Source organism: Pelophylax lessonae (genome assembly GCF_965119305.1).
Source record: "Pelophylax lessonae genome assembly, chromosome: 5".
NCBI classification, from domain to species: Eukaryota; Metazoa; Chordata; class Amphibia; order Anura; family Ranidae; genus Pelophylax; species Pelophylax lessonae.
In genome coordinates, this window is record NC_138772.1 from 449,837,916 (window position 1) to 449,859,024 (window position 21,109).

Here is a 21,109-nt window from a genome sequence, read left to right on the forward strand (position 1 = left end):
AACAGAAGCTGGCTATGTACCATGCAAAAAAAATAACTGTCATTGAAAAATAATGAAATCACTGTTGTAAATCTGTATACATCTGGGTATAGTTTAAACGAATTACTATACATGGTTGAGGTCTTATCTGAAGCAGACTCATTGCATGTTCTTCCAATACTACTTTGAATATAGATTAACCTTTCATAGGGTCACTTATGCAATACAGGTCAAAAAATTGTCAAGGTCAGAAGACCTCGAAAGGTAAAGTTCCACAATGGGGGGGAATCGGGATAATCTATCAGTTCTATGGCTTTATGTAACAGGAAGCTTAACTGAAGAGCTATCACAAATGCTTTTCTTTATGGTCTTCATATAGGCAGGTCAATTTCAATCTTTGCTTAGCTGTTGTGTGTTAGAATTCCATGTTACATAGTTGGTAAGGTTGACTGAAGACGCAGAACAGGTCTATTCAATTCAGCCTGTGTGTATGCATGTGTATGTTCAATCACTGGCTACATCTTACCGTCTTAACCTCTGCAACATTTCCAGAGTTTGCCCCTTCCTGACTAGAGCCACCACAAAACAATGTATTCACTCCTTGGTTATTTCCCACCTTATAACTACTGCAACTCCCTCCTCACTGGCCTAAAGTTACATAGGCTATCCCCCCTTCAGTCTATTATGAATGCTGCTGCTAGACTAATACACCATACTAACCGATCCGTGACTGCTGCTCCTTCCCTTTACTGCCAATCCCTTCACTGGCTTCCCCTACCCCAACGTATAAAATAAAATATACTAATCACAACTTACAAGGCCATACACAACTTCACCCACCCCCAGCTACATCACAAACCTCATCTGCAGATATCGCCTAAATCGTCCTCTCTGCTCCTCCCAAGACCTCCTGCTCTCCAACTCCCTTGTTACCTACTCCCATGCTCGCCTCCAGGACTTCTCCAGAGCCTCTCCCATCCTCAAACTCCCTGCCCCAGTATGTCCGGTCAGCCCCTACCCTGTCCGCCTTTAGGCGATCCCTGAAAATCCACTTATTCAGGGAAGCCTTTCCCACCTAAGTCACCTCCATCAGATCATCCCCCGCAGCTATTACTTTTTGTACCACCTCCCCCTCCCTTTAGATTGTAAGCTCCATCAGCAGGGCCCTCCTATTCCTTCTGTATTGAACTGTATTGTAATTGTACTGCTCCCCCCCTCCCCCTCCACATTGTAAAATGCTGCATAAACTGTTGGCGCTTAATAAAATAATAAAAATGTTGCTTCATATTCCCCTGTATACTGTGTTAGCTGAAAAAAAAACACATCTAATAATTGTGTGAAAAAATATACGAAGTATATACCACGTGCCAAAGATGGGGTTCCAGGTGGATATATAAATAAATAATTAGAGGAATCTAATAAATAGAGGTAAAAGCAGCTGCTGTACAATAAAAGATGTAGTGTAAAAGAATGGTCTTTTTGAAAAAAAGGCAGAATACAGCGCTTGCTAGCTAAAAGTTGGATAAATTATATATATGGAGATTCCCAATATTGATTAAACCAAATGCATAAATGACTTGATAAAATATGAAACCCACAGTAAAAAACAATAAAAAGTGAAAAGGTGATTTTGTGCTCAAATGATATCCCTTTGTGCATGAGTGGCTGTGACATAAAATTCAAATATAAATATCAAACAATAAATAATTGCAATCTGCAGTATACGTTATTGTATTACAATACAATGATAGAACAGTCCAGTATTGAGTAGTGACTTTGTGCTCAAAATAATGTCCTTAGTGAGAGTGATTCTTCACAATTGGAAGGTGCAAATGCTGTGACTTGATTGGCTATGGTGTCGATTCCTTCTCCCAAGTGAATGAAAGAATTGGATCACTTACCAGATGCAGTGGGTCTCATATGTCGTATGACATTAAGACCATTCAAGCTTTGGTGGCCTCCTGGGCCAAAGGGTTCCCCTTTAGGCGGTCCTATGGACTGGTAAAGCTCCTCTGGACTCCGGGGTGCAACAACCCAGTATGGTAGGGAAGGAGAGGAAAGAAAGCTCCAAATAGTGTAATAAAGTCAAATATGAAGTCTATTACCCATACATAGGGTTCCGAACATGAAAGCAAAGTATAAAACACTCCCTGCTGGGCAGCGGTGCGGGCTGCGCGTCCTCCTCGCGGAATCAACGGGCTTACTTCTGGCTTGCGTCCCACCCAGGGTAGCGTAATGACACTATGCGGATGTGACGAAATGCGTCAGTTTGGACCGCATATCGTCATCACGCTACCCTGGGTGGAACGCAAGCCAGCCATCAAATGGTGCCAGCCAGCAAGCCACCCACCACAGGGTGCCAGCCAGTAACAGACTTTAAATGTTCAAAATATCGGCCCATATCGGCTGATACCGATATGCAATGGCCAAAATATCGGTATCGGCAACGAAAAACCGACATTGGTCGATCCCAAGTCTGGATGATAGAGACATGAGACTAGAGGAGTCCAGGGGGACTGAGAATCAGGGGTGTCTGTCAAGAGATTCCCTATTAAGAGGTCAGAGAGGGATCCCGAGCAGCAGGGTGCTGCAACTTCAAGCGCTGAGAGAGCCAGGAAACCTGAATAAAGACAGATACTGTGTAAGATGATCTGAGGAACCGGGAACCAAAGGCCAGCTTTGGGGCCAAAGCAGTGGCGCTGCTGAAGAGAGCTAGATGACTCAGGTATTATTTACTGTTTTTTTTATTATATACAGTATCTCACAAAAGTGAGTACACCCCTTACATTTTTTGTAAATATTTTATTATACCTTCTCACATGACAACGCTGAAGAAATGAAATGAAAGTGTAAATTTGCTGTCCCTTCAAAATAACAACACACAGCCATCAAATGTCTAAACCGCTGGCAACAAAAGTGAGTATACCCCTAAGTGACAATGTCCAAATTGGGCCCAAAGTGCCAATATTTTGTGTGGCCACCATTATTTTCCAGCACTGCCTTAACGCTCTTGGGCATGGAGTTCATTAGAGCATCACAGATTGCCACTGGAGTCCTCTTCCACTTCTCCATGACGACATCACAGAGATGGTAGATGTTAGAGAACTTGAGCTCTTCTACCTTTCGTTTGAGGATGCCCCACAGACGCATAATAGGGTTTAGGTCTGGAGTCCATCACCTTTACCCTCAGCTTCTTTAGCAAGGCAGTGGTTGTCTTGGAGGTGTGTTTGCGGTCGTTAACATGTTGGAATAAACTAATCAGAAGGGGGAATCAGCGCTCGCTCTCTATGAACGGTGGACCAAAAACGGATGAGGTTGGTAATAAGCACTCGATAAGAGGTGTACGTGAAAAGGTGGTATCACAAATGTGGTAAAAAAGGATGAATGAATATGTGATACAATAAATAATAAGTAAAATTCTGACTCCAATAACCCAATAGATAAATGAATAAAGAATAATTTTAATATCCAATAAGTAAAATTAAATAAAATAAGTGATAAAGCGATGGTAATAAATAAATATATGAAAAAATGGCAACAGATCAGTGACAATTAATTGTGAATGTGCCGAATACACCAAAGTGTTAATAAAGATGAGTAAACAACTATGTAAATAGATATATAATCATGCAAATAAAATGACATATGCATATAAAGTACATGTGCAAACACATTGTGCAACCAGCAGTGGGCTGACAATAAGAACAAAAGGTGAATCTTGTGACTTTTCTCCAAAAACTTCAGTGACTCTTGTGATTCTCCTTTAAGTGAGGGCAATGTGCTGCCAATGTCAGCTAGTCCTTAATCAAGTGTAATGGCCGCGCACCTCCATTAACACTCAAAAGAGCGTTTTGGTGTTAACAATCACCAGGTAAGGCATCAGGGTATTCTCCACAATATGGGGCTTTAGATGTGGACAGGTCCCTCACTCCTTTAAAGTAGTACTGTCAGTGGTGTGGTATCCAGCTGCCTCCTTATGGGATGTGGTGGATCAGGTATTCTTCCTATGGCACTCGCTCATCAGGGGGCAATTATTAAAGGGGTCTTATAGTGTAGTAAGTTTAACCATTTATTTTTATTTTTTTATTTATTTATTTCAGGTTTTTATATAGCGCTGTCAATTTACGCAGAGCTTTACATATACATTGTACATTCACATTAGTCCCTGCCCTCAAGGAGCTTACAATCTAAGGTCCCTAACTCACATTCTTACATACATAGTAGGGCCAATTTTTATTTTTTATACAGGATCCAATTAACCTACCAGCATGTCTTTGGAGTGTGGGAGGAAACCGGAGTACCCGGAGGAAACCCATGCAGGCACAGGAAGAACATGCAAACTCCAGGCAGATAGTGTCGTGGTTGGGATTTGAACCAGCGCCCCTTTTGCTGCTAGGAGAAAGTGCTAACCACTACACCACTGTGCCGCCCCACATTGAGATAAAGCAATAAAATCACTTACAGTATAGTAAACCACAGCAAAACAAACCGCCAATGCGGGAAACTCCGATACTTGGTCTCGGCCGTAGACCGGAAGTGACGTCACCCGGCTCCTTCCGACGCGTTGCGTCACTGCACACGTGACTTTCTCAAGGTTAAGCTTACAGTGAGGGCTTCCTGGTGGGATTGCTCAGGTGAGTTGGGACTATGATCCAAACACACCTGAGCCCATCCCTAGAAGGAAGAAGTATTTTCTCAGTAAATGTCCCCCCCCCCCCCCCATGTCATCGTTCAGTTGGAGTGTTGTAACTTTCTGACAGCTCACAATGTGAAAGGAAGCAGCAAGAAGCTGATTTGAGTGAGACCTTTATACACATTCCAAGAAATATATAAAATGCCACTGCATAGGCACAAGAATGTCTGCCAGAAACTGACACCAAAAGAAAGAGGAAGAAAGATAATTAAAGATCTTTCAATGGTAATAGCAGAAAACGTTATCACACTTTACATAAACATTCATTTATAAAATTAGCAACATCGTACTCATTTGATTAATAGGCCGAATGCATGCATATAGCACCCCAACGTTAACTCTATACTACCTCCAAAACAGACACCACTATAGTAAGTGTTGCTGATCTCCTTTAACCTGCTGGGACCTCCACAAATACTAGCAGTCATTCACCAGCACAGCAGAATAGCCATTGCCGCTGTTACCACAATTTGACCACACCCACCATTCGTTGTTTGGCATTATTTCCCTAAGCATGGTGCCTAGGTCATTTTATCCTTATTTCCCTAAGCATGGTGCCCACGTCATTTTATCCTTATTTCCCTAAGCATGGTGCCCAGGTCATTTTATCCTAATACCTTGAATGTCTGCCTTTTATTCTAAAATTCTGTGACCGAATATTTCAGGGTGAGTTAAAAAAATGTTAGCATAATTTTGTGGGCATGGTAATTTCCGGTATGACGCTGGGGGTGTTGCTACAAATGGGAAGGTGTGGGTAAGTAGGCATGGCTACAAATGGGAGCATGGATAAAAGAGTGTCCCTGGATTTATTTGTGAAAATCTGGTAACAATCCTTCAGGGTACACCTCTTATTTGAAATACAGCACTGCTATTTATCACTCTTCCCCCTCCTAAACTATTTAACCTTCTATATTATTTTTACCTTGCAATCTCTATATCAAGTGGAAACTAAACATTTCTCTTCTTGTATTCTTCTTTTACAATAAGTAAAAGTTTATATCTGAGGCCAGTTGCTACAAATGCAAGGAAAGGAAGGAAATTTACTGATTCTGTCTCACAACCAGGTGATGCTAAACAGGAGCACATTTCTTCAGTGACTTCCTGGTTTCTGGCCTAGGCAAATAATGTCATACATCCCAGGAGTATTAGGAGGAGAGGAGGGGTTTTCTCAGCTAAGCACACCCTCCTGCTTGAATGCCTGAGCTAAGAGTGGATGGATTTCAGTAAGTAAATGCTACATGAATCATCTGCCCTTACTTAAGATTGCCGCAGTCAGAAATGTTAGTAAGTGTTTTTCAAAGTTTTTTTTCAGCAAACTAAATCTTGGAGATGAAAATGATGGAGGAGTTTGCTTTGAATATTGAAATTAAATAACGTTTTTGTTTGTGGTGCTCAGATGCAGTGTAGTTCCGCTTTAATAAATGAAGACAACTTTATCCATAAATTCCCCTAAAATGTAAAATGGTTGTAAACCTCTATAAAGAAAAGTGAACAAAGCACAATCCTTCTATAGTGTGTACGTGGCTCAATCCAAAGAGTGTAATTTCTCTGTGCTGTCTCTTTTTTCCTCTGCTATCTGCATAAGTCACTTCTACTAGTTAAACTGGACACCAGGCAATCTCTGGAGTCAGCTCCTCCCCCCTCCAACATAAAGCAGGTGACTGACAGACTCAGCTGCCCATGTTTCCTTATGAGGGAGCGTGTGTCCATTCCCGCCATTCAGGTCTCAGACTGCATCGAACTCTCATCTCTATTCTGTGTGATATCAGATCCCCACCACTGCCTTCTGGAGCTGAGAAAATGCCTTTGATCTGTATGTTTTTGCAGGCTGTAGAGAAGGGGTTCTGCAGATAAACAGGTACCACTTATGTAGCAGGATTTGTTTAATCTCAGTGTATAACCTAAGACCAGTTACTTCACTGGGAATATTTAAGAGTTTACAACCACTTTAAAGATGACATGTAATTTTCAGGGAAGTTCCTTATTGTAGTCAATTGAAGCACTTAAAAAAAATACTCCTTAAAGCGGAGTTCCGGGCAAAAATAAATTTTTAAGCTAAAAATACCCCTCTAAACCTAACATATCCCCAATTACCCTAACACTAACCCCACAGTACAATACATTACAGTTATAGAATAAAGATCAATTCTTACCTTTAAAATTGATTGCAGAGCGCGGCCATCTCCGGTGTGGGCATCTGAATCCGCTGTGTCCCCCGCTGCGTCCCTCTTCCTGGTTCATGGCTACCCAGAATGCCAATCGCAATCTCGCGCATGCGCTGTAGATTGCGATCGGCAATCAGAGTAGTGGCTGCCCGTTCCCATTTTATCCTGGGATTGATGACGCTCATCTCCCAGTACGCAATGCAAGGGAGGAAGTGATGTCGGGGGCCGCACAATGAGGAAGGAAGGTAAGTTTATTTTCATTAAAAATAAGGTAAGTGAAAAAAAAATTATTTATACAATTCTTTTTCAGGTTTTTTTTTTTTAAGCTAACGGACGGTGCAAAGTTCATTTTTAGGGTGAACTGCTGATTCCAGTAATCTACATTAATTTGTCCATCTGCGGGTCACTGGCAAATCTATACTGGTATAGAACATGTCCTATTATTTCAGGCTTCCACTAGATAAGCTAATTTCCAAAAATCCTAAGGGTTAGTTAAATGGATTCTGCCCATCTAGAGTGTGTGGATATACTGTATATTACAAAAGGTTTTAGGGACAATAGATTGGATTTCTTTTTGGTGGGCAAGAAATAGTATGAGTAAATCAACTACTTGTTTAACATTGCCAATGACAAATAAAGCTGTCACAGACACAAGACTATATTCACAAGATCTGGTTGAATGCAATGCAAAATACATACATACACCATGTCTGCAGGCAGTTTTTACTGCTGGCATATTAAGTAGACTCAGACACAGCAGGTCCTCACATTATGTAAGACTTACTTACATTCCAACGTAATGAGGCAAATAAAGGGAAAACTGAAGCCATCTGGAATGTGCTAGGCCAATGTCAAGTTGGGTAACTGTAATCTGAAAACCTTGCCAATGTCCACTACAGTGAAGAAACATTATACAGGGAAGATAAAACAGCAATACTATAGATCATTTAATATAAAAGTTACCTAAAAATCAACATGAAAACAATTTAAGCACAATTTGTCCATATAAAGATCAAATATTTTGCTAAACTAAAAACAGAAAAAAAATATGTTGCAGCATATTAATCCTTTATTGTGGTGATTGCATTCATTTTCTTTTTTTAGTATTTTTTTTTTCTTATTTTCACTAGAAGATCCACCGTGGAGGAGCAATGGAGACACCTTTGGAAAGCAGCATTGTGACAATCCTGTTTAATTTATTCATAAATGACCCAGAGGATGAGATATCCAGCCCAATCTCCATATTTGCAGACAATACTAAGCTAAGCAGATTAATATTTTCTATGCAGGACGTGGTAACCTTACAAGCACATCTGAGCAAAATAATAGGGTGGGCAACTACATGGCAGATGAGGTTTAATGTTGAAAAATGTAAGGTAATGCACTTGGGTGTAAGAAATACGAACGCAAGTTACTCGCTAGGCGGTGATCCTCTGGGTAAATCTATGATGGAAAAGGACCTGGGGGTCCTAGTGGACAACAGGCTTGGCAATGGCATGCAATGCCAAGCCGCTCCAAGCAAAGCCAACAGAATACTGGCATGTACAAAAAAGGGAATTCACTCCAGAGATAAAACAATAATTCTCCCACTCTACAAGACTCTAGTCCGGCCACATCTTGAAAATGCCATACAGTTCTGGGCACCGGTCCTCAGGAAGGATGTGCTGGAACTGGAGAAAGTCCAGAGAAGGGCAACAAAGATAATTAGGGGAATGGAGGACATCAGCTATGAGGAAAGACTACAAGCATTGAACTTATTCTCTCTGGTGAAGAGACGCTTGAGAGAGGATATGATATCAATGTACATATACTGTACTGGTGACCTTAGCATAGAGAACAAACTTTTCAGAGAAAGGAAATTCAATAAGACACGGGGGCACTCACTAAAACTAGAAGAAAAATGGTTTAATCTTTAACTGCGTAAGGGGTTCTTTACTGTCAGAGCGGTGAGGATGTGGAATTTTCTTCCACAAGAAATGGTATCAGCAGGGAGCATCGATAATTCCAAAAAACTTTTAGATGGGCACCCCAAAGACCGCAACATTCAGGGATATACAATTTATGGTTAACAGCACACGCACGCACGCACGCACACCCACACACCATGGTTTGAACTGGATGGACTGATGTCTTTTTTCAACCTAACTATGTACGGTTTTGCATAAGTTAATAAAATCTTGCTAACTGCCAGTTTTACTGGACAGCTTGGTCTGTTAGGCCCCGTTAACATCTGCCCATGATTCCAAATCACACTACAGTAAACCCCCGATCCATCGCGGTTCAGTTTTTGCAGTCCCGGTATATTGCGTTTTTTTTTGTAATGTTATTTTACTATATAAATCATTAAAAATGAAATATCTTTGTGTTTTCCATAGCTCTTGCTATGTCTCTCAGTATCTTTTATGTGTTTAAATGAGTTTCTATTGTTTTAAAAGTGTGTTTAAAGACCTTAAAATGCTTTTACACGTACAGTGACATGCCTACAATGCATTTTAATAGGGTTTTTCTATTTCGTGGATTTTCACTTTTCGCGGCTGGGTCCGGAACGTAACCCCGCAATGGAGGGGGGTTTACTGTACATAGTGGAAAAGTTCAGCATGAGTGTTTGCAAGTCATTCATTTTAATGGCACCTAAATCGCAGTGCAGTTTTGCCGCTGTTGTCCCACGATTTATAGCATGGCAATCCGCATCTTGCGAAGCTTGTCGTCCAAAAAAAACTCCTGCTTCTTTTTGGCCAACAAGCTTTGTGTAATGTGATTTGCCGCGACAATCAATGCACCACGTTTTAGGTGCCATTAAAAATGAATGGCACACAAACCCGCGCGCTGCGTTTTGCCAGCATTGCAATGCAATTTGGAATCGCGAGCGGAATCGCAGCAATTCTGCTTGCAATCGCAAATCGCTAAATGTGAACAGGGCCTTACAGGCTGTTGAGAAGATTACATGAAAATAAAGGGAAAAAGAGCCTAAAAAGAAAAAGTAATGCAGCCAACACAACTAAGAATTGGTAAGAAGAAATATTGGCAAAAAATGTTGTTTTTTGTGTTTAATACTGCTTTCAATTTTGTTTGCTTCACAAGACATTAAAGGGGTGCAGGTGACTTGTGGGAACTATAGAGAAGCATGTATCTCCCTGGGAAAGGCAGGCAGAGATCTTCTTGTCCTACATCAAGAAAGAAGTACAGGCTTATGGAAAAATAAGCATAAATACTTACCTCTATGCCTTGGCATTTGTGTGATGCTGCAGCTGTACTACGCTGATTCCAAGAAAGAGAACTGAGCAATCACAGCTGTGCCACATTGGTTCCAAGAAAGAGAACTGAGCAATCACAGCTGTACCACGCTGGTTCCAAGAAAGAGAACTGAGCAATTACAGCTGTGCCACGCTGATTCCAGGAAAGAGAACTGAGCAATCACTTGACCACTGATCATTCAGCTCTTAGTCTTCTGAGTAAAGAACAGTGACCAGGCTGGGGAAAGGGTGGGCACAGCTGGCAGAGCGGGCTTCAGACTCTCAGCCACACTGGATCTTTCCTGAGCTTGGCGGGGCTCTGCCCTGTCAGCTGTTAGCAAGAAACTGACCCCTGTCAGCTACAGATAGGTCACAGGAGAAGCAAAGTAAATGCAGTTTACGTTTTTTTTGCATCAAGAGAAGTGTGATCTATGTGCATTGCAAGGATTTTAACAAACTTTTTTTAACAGAATACTATTCTTAAAAAAAAAAAAGACTGTATATTCAACTATTCTAGGAAGATTGATCCCTGAATTTCAGTGTCTTCATCTCTTTAGAAGTAGGGATGGGCTCAGGCATGTTCGGATCGTAGTCTCAACCCACCAGTAATCCCGCCAGGAAGCTGTCACTGCACACCGCCAATCATAGGCAGTGAGGCATTTCCCAGCCCGCAGTTGCACATGCACACGCTGATGATGGGAGTATCTCACCAAAAAACTGGATTTATGACTAACCGTAAAATCCTTTTCTCTGAAGTTTGTTGACAGACGCAGCTCCATATTCTTCTTGCCAATTGGGTTATGCTGCCCCCTACAGGGGTAGGACACTAGGCAGGAAAAATCTTTACCAGGCCTATGGGGCAGGCCCTGCAGGCATACACCCGCACCCGCAAGGGAAGAACCTTTCCGGAGGACAAGACCGAAACTCGATTTTGTACCTGGATCGAATGACTTTGTGGACCTACTTGTCCTGTACCAGGGAGGTCGACGGATCTAGAAACCAGCGAAGAAGTCCCCCTCACCCCAGATACGGGGAAGGGCGCCCCTTCATGCAGAGGAAGCCATGTCAGCAGGTCTGAAAGAGCCCACTCGTGGCTTGCCAGACCAGGTTCTTTTGGAACCTCCGGTGGAGACCCTGAGGGGCTTTGATCCCTTGTCTTGAGACCCTGAAGGATGAAAAGGCCTCTTATGAGCTGAGAAGCATGGCCCACATCTACGACGGGGCTCCTTGCCCTTGGTAGCCTGCAGAAGAGTACTCTTCCCCCCCGTGAGACCCTTAATGATGTCATCCAAGGAAGTTCCAAACAGGCGATCCCCTACAAAAGAGGAGATCAGATAAGGCCTTCTTAGAAGTCTGGTCCGCAGACCAGCATTTCAGCTAAATAATACACCGAAGGACCACTGCTGATACAGACAGCCTAGAAATCAAAAGGAGACACATCCAAAGAGTCATCAAAGATAAACTGTGACCACTGGACCAACTGATCTGTCAGCTTCGCAAAGGCAGGGAGAAGCTGTTTCCCGTCCAGGTCCCGGCGTAGTTTGGCCCACTCGGTTAGAGACTGGGACACCAGGGCAATAGTAGGTACCGACCTAAGTGCCCAACCAGCCATAGTGAACATATGGCGGACCAGAGCCTCCGCTCTCCTATCAACTGGATCTTTAAAGGCCGGGGACTCCTCAACCAGAATTAAGGTAGCTTATTTAACCTGGAAACTGGTGAGTCCACTACAGGTAGGACCATCCACTTTTTAAGCAGGGAATTTTTATAAGGATACCGCATAGCAAAATGCTTAGGGACCACAAGAGTGTGTTTTGGACAACCCCACTGTTTTGTGACAATGTAGTCAAAGGAAAGGGGAATGCCCCCGCCACTGTGGAGGGCCTGTGGTGCCAAAAGGGACCGGCGCCTCCGAAGCAGCATCTACGCCATGTTTAAAATATCATGCAATGACACAATCAGTGCATCCACCAGTGCCTTTTCATACGCAGAGGAGCAGAGATACAAATTTTGAAGTTCCTCTGGGGGTGGGATTTTTTAGGCACATAAAATTGTTTGATAACAAAGTATAAATCTAAAATAGAGTTTATTATGTATACAAAGAAATTACAATAAATGATTACAAAAACATTGAGATAAAATGTATAGCAAGTTATGATACATATATGCCCATAAAAAAGACTCAACCATCCAACCCCGATAGTGAATCCGAGTGTTATCACTGGGAGAAGGAAGCTACACAAAACACTCTATTAATAACTTTTGACTATTCAGCTATACATGATTTGCCTCCACTGTGCCTGCTAAGCACCATTGGACTTCAGTTGTGTTGGTTGTCTCTGAGTCGCACAGCCCATCTGCCCCTCTTGTTCCTTCTTCATCTGGGACATATATATAAATACATACTTCTTTCTCCAAAAATGTGCAGCGTTCTGTGGGTGTCAACACTTCCTTGTTTTTAAAGTAGCAAGTTTTTCCTGTATATCCATATACGAATCAGCCATAAAAAACCTCCAGTATAATCCCTGAAGAAGAGGTACCCTAACCTCGAAACGCGTCGGATTCACTATCGGGGTTGGATGGTTGAGTCTTTTTGATGGGCATATATGTATCATAACTTGCTATACATTTTATCTCAATGTTTTTGTAATCATTTATTGTAATTTCTTTGTATACATAAACTCTATTTTAGATTTATACTTTGTTATCAAACAATTTTATGTGCCTAAAAAATCCCACCCCCAGGGGAACTTCAAAAATTTGTATCATTGTTTTGGGATGTGGCACCTCTTTAGAGGACTAGAGCGGGTACACACATAGGCAGAGGAGCAGAGGAAACATCCTCAATTTCTGGGCATTCAGGGTGCGTGGATGCAAACCCAGTAGCGTGACTCTGATGGACAGATGAGGCAGGGGAGAGTGGGGGACGCTATATAATAAGGTCACCCGAAACACACAACAATCAGGGGAGGGCCGCCGACTGCGATAACGCAAAGGGGATGCCGACCAAGGGCTCACGAATAGACCACCTACTGGACCCTGCAAAAAAACAAGGGGGTCGCCCTCCGAGCCTCTCAATAGAGATCCGCACAATAGGAAATAGCCTCCTAAAAGGGGACCGACCGCCGTGACGCGGACGCGCAGGCAGGGTACCCTGATGGTCCTGCAATGCTAAAAATGGGCAGGTACCCTCCATAATAATGGCGGCATGGCTACCATCAAAAAAATAAACCGCCCCCACAGTGCCACCCCTACCAAGAGAGACTTTTTGTTTAGAAGTTTAAATCAGTATTTTTTGCTAGAAAATTACCAATAACCCTCAAACATTGTACTTTTTTTTTTCTTCATTTAGACCCTAAGGAATAAAATGGTGATCACTGTAATTTTTTATGTCACACGATATTTGTGCAGCGGTTTTGCAAACGCAATTTTTTGGAATAGAATCTGAATGGCGACAAACTAGGGTAATGCAAAAAGTGGGCAAAAAGGAGGGGTGGGCTCCCTCTAGTCACCTTTCCTTCATCTATCCCATTAAATACACATGCTCTCATTGTAGAGACTCTTTAAATTGTAGAATTAGGGACTGCAGATCACAGGGTGCCTTGTCGGGCTCTGCAGCTTACGCATGTATTTGCAAATGTGTGCAACCAAACACCTGTTTTTAACGCATACTGTTAGACAGGTCAATTCGGTTGGTCGCTGGCTGGTTGGTAAGTTGTGACTGGAAATCTCTTTGTTTTTTTTTTTTTTTTTGACAAACTAAGGTATTCAAAAAATCTCCATAGGCAACAATTTAAATTTAAATTCTTTTATAGGTTACCTGCTAAGAGCTACAGAAGATGTCTAGCGCTAGAATGATTGCTGTGGCTCCAACATCTGCACGCACCGATACCGCACATGCAATGTGTGAAATACAGTTTACATATGCTTACGTGACTTAGGTATGCTTAGGAGGGTTGGGGGGCGCTTTTTTTATCATTATTTATTTATTATTTTTACACTGTCTCTAATTTTTTTTTTATCACTTTTATTCCTATTACAAGGCTACAACGGTCCTCCAAGGCCATAAAAGTGATCAAAGCGGATCTGTGGCCACTCGGCAGCACCATCAGATCATTTCTCGGGCAAACCAGCAGAAACGGTAAGCCAGAGAAGCACGGCGTCCCCTCCCATCTTCAGCCATAATCTCAGTAAACCACTTGCAAACCACAATGTATATATATGTATTGCGGTCGGTAAGTGGTTAAAGATTAATTGTATGCATTGTATATGTTTACATATGTAAGTTGGCTGATGGCCCTGGAAGACGAAAATCACTTTAGTAGAAACCACTGCTTCAGTGATCTCTACTTGTTCCTGGGTCCCGCGCTGAGTAGCTTGCCTGCTGCATTGTGAATACAGGAAGTCAGCCACTCAGAACGGGTACCATTTAGAGCAGTGGTTCTCAACTCCGGTCCTCGGGACCCACCAACAGGCCAGGTTTGCAAGATAACTAAATTACATCACAGGTGATCCCATTTGCTGCTCTGTGATTGCAGTATTCTAGTCTGCATCTCCCCAAGGTAATACTTAAAATCTGGCCTGTTAGTGGGTCCCGAGGACCGGAATTGAGAACCACTGATTTAGAGAATCCTTTACATTTTCTGAATAAATACAAAGCACTCTCTGATTAGATAAAGTGGAGAATGTGATCTCACTTCCCTGCTTCTCCACCTCATCCAATCAAAACACACTTTCCATGTATTCAAAAAATACAAAGCATTTTTTGAAAGGTGCCCATGCTGAGCGGCCGACCACCTGTGAACAAAATGCACCAGGCTGGGCACTAAGCAGGGGACTTGGAAACCAGTGGAGATCGCTGGAGTAATGATACCCTCTTCCGTGAATTCCAGCTTCCAGGTGCATTTGCCAGGTATGGTATATACAAAGTTACACTGGTCTAAGCGGGACCAAGGTACCTACGTAACAATATACCATGCCTGGAATTCTTCTTTAAGTCTAAATATAGAGATAACAATAAATATTGCTTTTGTAGTTGAACTCTAGTTTCATGCCCCACAATTCTGTATCTACAGATTACATCCAGAAAGAATTTGATTACACAAAACTGTATTCAATGGCTAAAAACACAGAGAAAATGAATGATTTAAAAATGTCAGGTTTTTACATTTAGTAAAATAATACAGAAGCTCACTGCTATCACTATTTGGGACACTTGAGAACTTTAGAAATATCAACAGCATTGAATCACCTGTGAATGGATATAGAGACTTGTAGCATTATCCAGATACAACGTTATAGATTTGTTTTAAGCACAGAGCACTTTTGTAATTTTATATCACCATAAGCAGCAGTTATTGAGAGATTTTAGAATGTATATTTATATGCATATATGTATGGGATTTTATACACCTATCAACAATAAGTTAATATTTATATGTTTTTTTCACATCAGGCATAACTGAATATTTATTTGTTTGACACTAAGACACTTTATAGCACCAGGCAGTTTGTACACACCAGTTGTAAAATAAATACATTGAAGCTACACAAAGACACTTTAGAGCACGTATGCACCTTTGAAGCGCGGTACTCCTCCCCCTTTTATTTGTTTGCATTGTGTGGTTACCAATAATAGTACCTGCAGCATTGAAGGTATATAACGTTTAAACACCTACTAGACAGCGTGAGAATTACACACCCCTTTATCTAATACAGAAGCAATCTGGAAAAATCTGTGCTGAACATATTTCAAATGCAATTATACTATCGAACCACAAATGTTTCTTAAGGCACATCTGTACTCTAAATTGAACTATACAGATTCATTTTCATCATAAGTAACTATATTACCCGAAATCAGCTTGTGCACAATCCTTCTCTACAGTGTGTAGGAAAATACTTACTGCTTGTTTGGTCAGATGCCCCGGAACCTCCATCTCCCCAGCCTTGAACTTCTCCTTGCTGCAAGAAAGACAAAACAAGTCACAACAATCTTCTATACAACTGTAATAACAACTGCTAACAAAACTCAATAAAAAGGTATAAAATTGCTGCGAAAGAAAAGTTAGAAAGAACACAAAGGTAAATTATCTGGTAAAGTCAACCCTTACCACCACTGTTTTCTGTAGGCAGTGTTCCTCATTGCCCATTGTTGACCACCTTCTTAAAATGCAAGTAACTTTGGTACCAAGACCCTCTGCTTTAAATACTTTGAGTCACTGACCCAAATAAGTATACAGATCAGTGGTTCTGACTCACTCAGATTTCACTAGCTGCATGCTTGTTCTGGGTTAGGGACAACGCACTGAAGGTACGGGTTTCGTAACTTTTAAAAAGAACCCTTAAAAAAGAACTACACTGTGGAAACTATACCCAAAATAGATGTTTAATGCTTTATTCTGCAGCCATATTGGTAGATTAGCAAGCAGGGCTTTATTTCTCATTTCCCCCCATGGTTACAGGTGGAGTAATAGGGGTTTTTCCACTCTTGCAACCAAATTGGGATAATACCTACTTTACATTTTTAGATGCTCTTTTCTGGAACTTCCAGCAAGAAAAATGCAAGTTCATTCTCCTTGTTATGAGGTGGTGGAGAGGCTATATTCAACCTAAATAATTCTGTCTGTACAGAGAGATATGGGCTTCTATATTATACATTCTGGGTGGTCTGGTTGATCATAAGCTTAATAATAGCATGCAATGCCAAGTAGCGGTTTCCAAAGTGAGCAAAATCCTTTCTTGTATTAGGAGAGGTATGAACTGCAGAGAGAGGGATATCATTTTGCCCCTGTACAAATCATTAGTTGGACCTCATCTGGAATATGCAGTTCAGTTTGGGCACCAGTTCACAAAAAGGATATCGGGGAACTGGAGAAAGTGCAGAGAAGGGCAACCAAACTGATAAGGAGCTCAGCTATGAGGATAGATTAGAGGAACGGAATTTAATCTCTTATGAGAAGAGGAGATTAATGGTGTGAATACACGATTAGAATATCGCCCGATCATTCGACCACCGACTCTTGAAAAAGTATTTGTCGGTCGAAAACGTTGCCAACATACACGGTCCGAATATCGCCCGACTGTTGCCCGCCAACCATCGAAACAGTGTTCGTCGGTCGAAAACGTTGCCAACATTAACGATCCAAAAAAAAAAAAAAAATGTTACAGACCAATCGATTAGATACGTAGTCCTCACGTTTCACGTTTAAGCGGAATTGATGTCATGTGCTAATATGTACATGACTACTTCATGCAGTGGTTGCCTATTATAGTCTACAGTCTTCCAGTGTCCTTTATGCATACTGTTGAACAATCATAATCATTTGAAAAAAGAGAAAGTCTTTGATTTGGATTTTGCTTCCCCTTACCTCCCAGTGGCTGTTATATTTTAAAATTATGTTGCATTATGACATACAGATGTCACAACAATTACCTGCAAGGACAACCTACAAATACTCAATACCTGCACCATGAGTCCATTTCCCATTGATCATGCTTGCATATTTTTGGTGTTTGGCAGTATAGCACTTCCATATATGGCCAATTTGCACTGTTTGGCAACCTGTTATTTGTTGTGTATGTTTTGTCTCCATTGGCACTATGCGAACATCTGTCAAAGATCTTTTTGTATTATTTATACAAAACCCACATCTTTATGTTTTTTTGTGATATATTTTTTTATGTTACATTTATGCATTTACGCATTTATGGTGTCTTCTTTCGATTTCTTTGGGAATTTATCATACATTTATTATATATCAGACAGTGTTGAATAATGCTTTATTTTGAAAAAGTACTTTACCGGCTATTCAATCAGATTGGGACAGAGGGGGTAATCGTAGAGGCATGCTCCTCTCCCTAGATATTCATAAAGCTTTTGACTCCCTGTCGTGGGAATACCTTTTCGACTTGTTGACCAGATTTGGATTCGGCGCTCCCTTTCTCACTTTGCTGCGGACCCTATATAGTACACCCAGGGCGGTTCTTAGGCTGAAGGGCTTCTCATCGGACTCTATTCCTATCCATGGAGGCACCCGACAGGGCTGCCCCTTGTCCCCTCTCCTTTTTGTCCTAGCACTGGAACCTTTAGCCATCAAAATTCGCGCTTCACCGGACGTGCGGGGGGTGGTGTGCAGGGGCATCGAGCACAAATGCGCCCTTTTTGCGGACGATATTTTAGCCATTATCTCTTCGCCTGTCACGACTTTACCCAACTTATTTGCGCTATTGGATGCATTTGGGCTTGTTTCAGGTTTGCACACAAACCAAACGAAATCCCAGGCACTGAACATCTCCCTGGAGGGTCGCACAGTGGACACACTCAGGAAATCTTTCAAATTTGCATGGTGCACAGACTCTATGCCCTACTTAGGCATCAATTTAACCCCCTCCTTGTCTACACTATACACGAAGAACTATCCTCCCCTGTTTACACGCCTGAAGGGTGACATGGACAAGTGGTCAATTCAGCCCCCTTCGTGGTTTGGCAGACTGTACTCCATCAAGATGAATATCCTTCCGAGGGTGTTATATCTGTTCCGCACTCTGCCAGTCGCGCTGAGACGGTCTGACCTGCTTAAGTTTCAGGGTCACGTCCTTTCCTTTATCTGGGGGAACAAGAGGCCTAGGGTGAACAAGAGAACGCTGTACACCCCTAAAGTCAGGGGTGGTTTAAGAGTACCGGAATTGCTGAACTATTATTATGCTGCACAGTTATCCCAGTTGGTGAGATTCCACTCTGAGGGGTCCCGGATGCCCTGGATGGAATTGGAGGCTAGCTCGGTTCCGGGCCTGGCGGTCTCCCATGCAATGTGGTTATCGCCTAGGGATCGTCCCCCCATCCTGTGCCCAGCCTTGTCTCATTCTATGGCCATTTGGGATCGCTTGTCCAGAACGCATGGCTTTAGGTCCCCACCTACCCCATTGGCCCCTATTCTTAACAACAGCGGGTCCCCCCCCCCCCCCCCCCCGGGTCTCTCCCCCAGATCTTTTCAGTGGTGGACGAACAAGGGGCTGCTCCGCATAGCGGATTTTTGTGATCATAGGGGTATCCTAAAACGTCAGCAGCTGATAGAAAAGCATGCCCTGCCTGATACTGAGTACTATAGGTACGCACAAATTGATCATTGCCTGCGGTCCCTGTCTCGCCTGTCCGATCTGACTACCATGACCTCCATGGAATATTTGTGCCGTAAATACGATAAATTACGGGGGTATATATCTATGATTTATAATATGCTTATGGACTCGCCCCTGAAGCTTCCCTACATGGAACGATGGGAGGCGGATGTCGGGGAGGTTGTGGAGTTGGCAGACTGGCACGACATGGCTCGAGAGGCTTCCAGGTCTCTAATTAACACTTCAATCATCAAGGCTAATTATAAAGTGCTCCTGCGCTGGTACATGGTACCAGCCAGGATTGCATCTTTTGTGCCAGGAGCATCTCCTCTGTGTTTCCGGGGGTGTGGCCAAGAAGGTACGATGTTTCATGTTTGGTGGCAATGCCCGAAGGCCCGACGCTTCTGGATTAGAGTGTACAATTTCATCTACACTCTCACACAAGTTAACCTAATCAAGTCCCCTCAGCAGGCACTACTGGGCAAAAAGGTGGATACAGCCAATAGAGCGCAGAGGCGGCTCATAACGTTCATATTTACTGCAGCAAAAATAGCAATAGCGAGATCCTGGAAGTCTCCTACGATACCATTTGAGCTGCTCCGGCACAAACTGAATTGGATTATGATTAATGAGCGCCTGACAGCTCAACTGGAGGACAAAATGCGTGTGTTTGACAAGGTATGGGGATCGTGGATTAACTACCTCACTGGGGGTGCCTGATGGACTCGGGAAGGTCTGGGGGTGGGGCGCAGGGGCGGGGTCGGGTCCAACCGTACAAATTTTTCCTCTTCTTTCTTTTCCCTTTTCTCTTCTTTTCTTGTGGTTCTATTATCCTTTCTCTTTCTCTACGATTTTTCTCAGTTAACGGTATGAGGTTAACAGTGGTACGGTACTCTAATGGCTTTGTACCCCATGTCCCCAGCCCCAGGCTGGGGCAAGGTTCTGTGGGATCACGATCTAGCCACTAACCCTGTGAAGTATGCAAAGTGTGATTACATGCTCGGGTTAGCTGGCCCTGTTCATCCACGGTGAGGGTCCCTCTAGATACCTTAAGGTTCCTGTTCATTGTGTATTGGGGTGCTAGCCCTTGCTACGTTGTAGTTTTGACCTTTTATAGCAGTATTACCTAATGTTTGCTATGGTTGTACCACTGTTCACGTTTGTTATGCACTGATTTTTTATGTGTGTATATTTTGCACTATTTTTGTAAAAACTTTCAATAAAAATCATTGAAAAGAAAAAGTACTTTACTATTTAAATAGGGTATACATTAACAATAGATTTGTTAAAAACATACATGGCAAATGTCTATTTGACATTCCATTATATAATTTGGCTGAGAGGCCTTCTTTAGCTTTTTTCATTCGTGTTTACGAAACTTCTTGAACTTGTACAATGCTTCCGGGTCGACAAACATTTCCGGGAAAATATTTTCGGGCATGCGTGATGAGGTTATACAGATTTAAACTGAACGACCTCAACACCAACGTATAGAATATCGTAGGGATTTTTTCCCCTACTGGAGCAAATTGGTTCATGGTTTGCTGGGTTTGTTTGTCTTCCTCTGGATCAACCGTGGGTAGGATTGTATGATTTATTTGTTTTCCCTTTTATTGGTTGAACTAGATGGACTTATGTCTTTTTTCAACCAGAGCAAGTATGAAACTATGTGTGTTAATGAGGCCAGTCCCCAGCCCAGCTATTGGGACAGATCATGCTGAGTGGGGTTTTTCCCAAATTTGACTAATAGTGGACACACACTTTAAAAATTAGCATGACACGTAAAAGGAAGAACAGACCCACAAAATGAATGAAACAAACAAACAGGGAGAAGAAAACAGCACAGATTCCTCTGCAGCAAGCAGCACAGTAATAATTTTAGCAAATCTTGCAAGAAGCCTCTCAGACTGCAGATACAG

The 21,109-nt window shown here is 42.2% G+C and overlaps 1 protein-coding gene across 4 annotated transcripts in view; it reads right to left on the bottom strand.

Annotated features, from left to right (window-relative positions):
- STAU2 (staufen double-stranded RNA binding protein 2) overlaps nucleotides 1-21,109 on the bottom strand; it is a 559,013-nt gene that overhangs the window by 204,265 nt on the left and 333,639 nt on the right. For all 4 annotated transcript variants that reach the window (XM_082259761.1, XM_082259759.1, XM_082259760.1 and 1 more), the window contains one exon: nucleotides 15,977-16,034. In XM_082259761.1, the coding sequence (XP_082115887.1) occupies nucleotides 15,977-16,034 (58 nt within the window). The remainder of the gene's footprint in view (nucleotides 1-15,976; nucleotides 16,035-21,109) is intronic.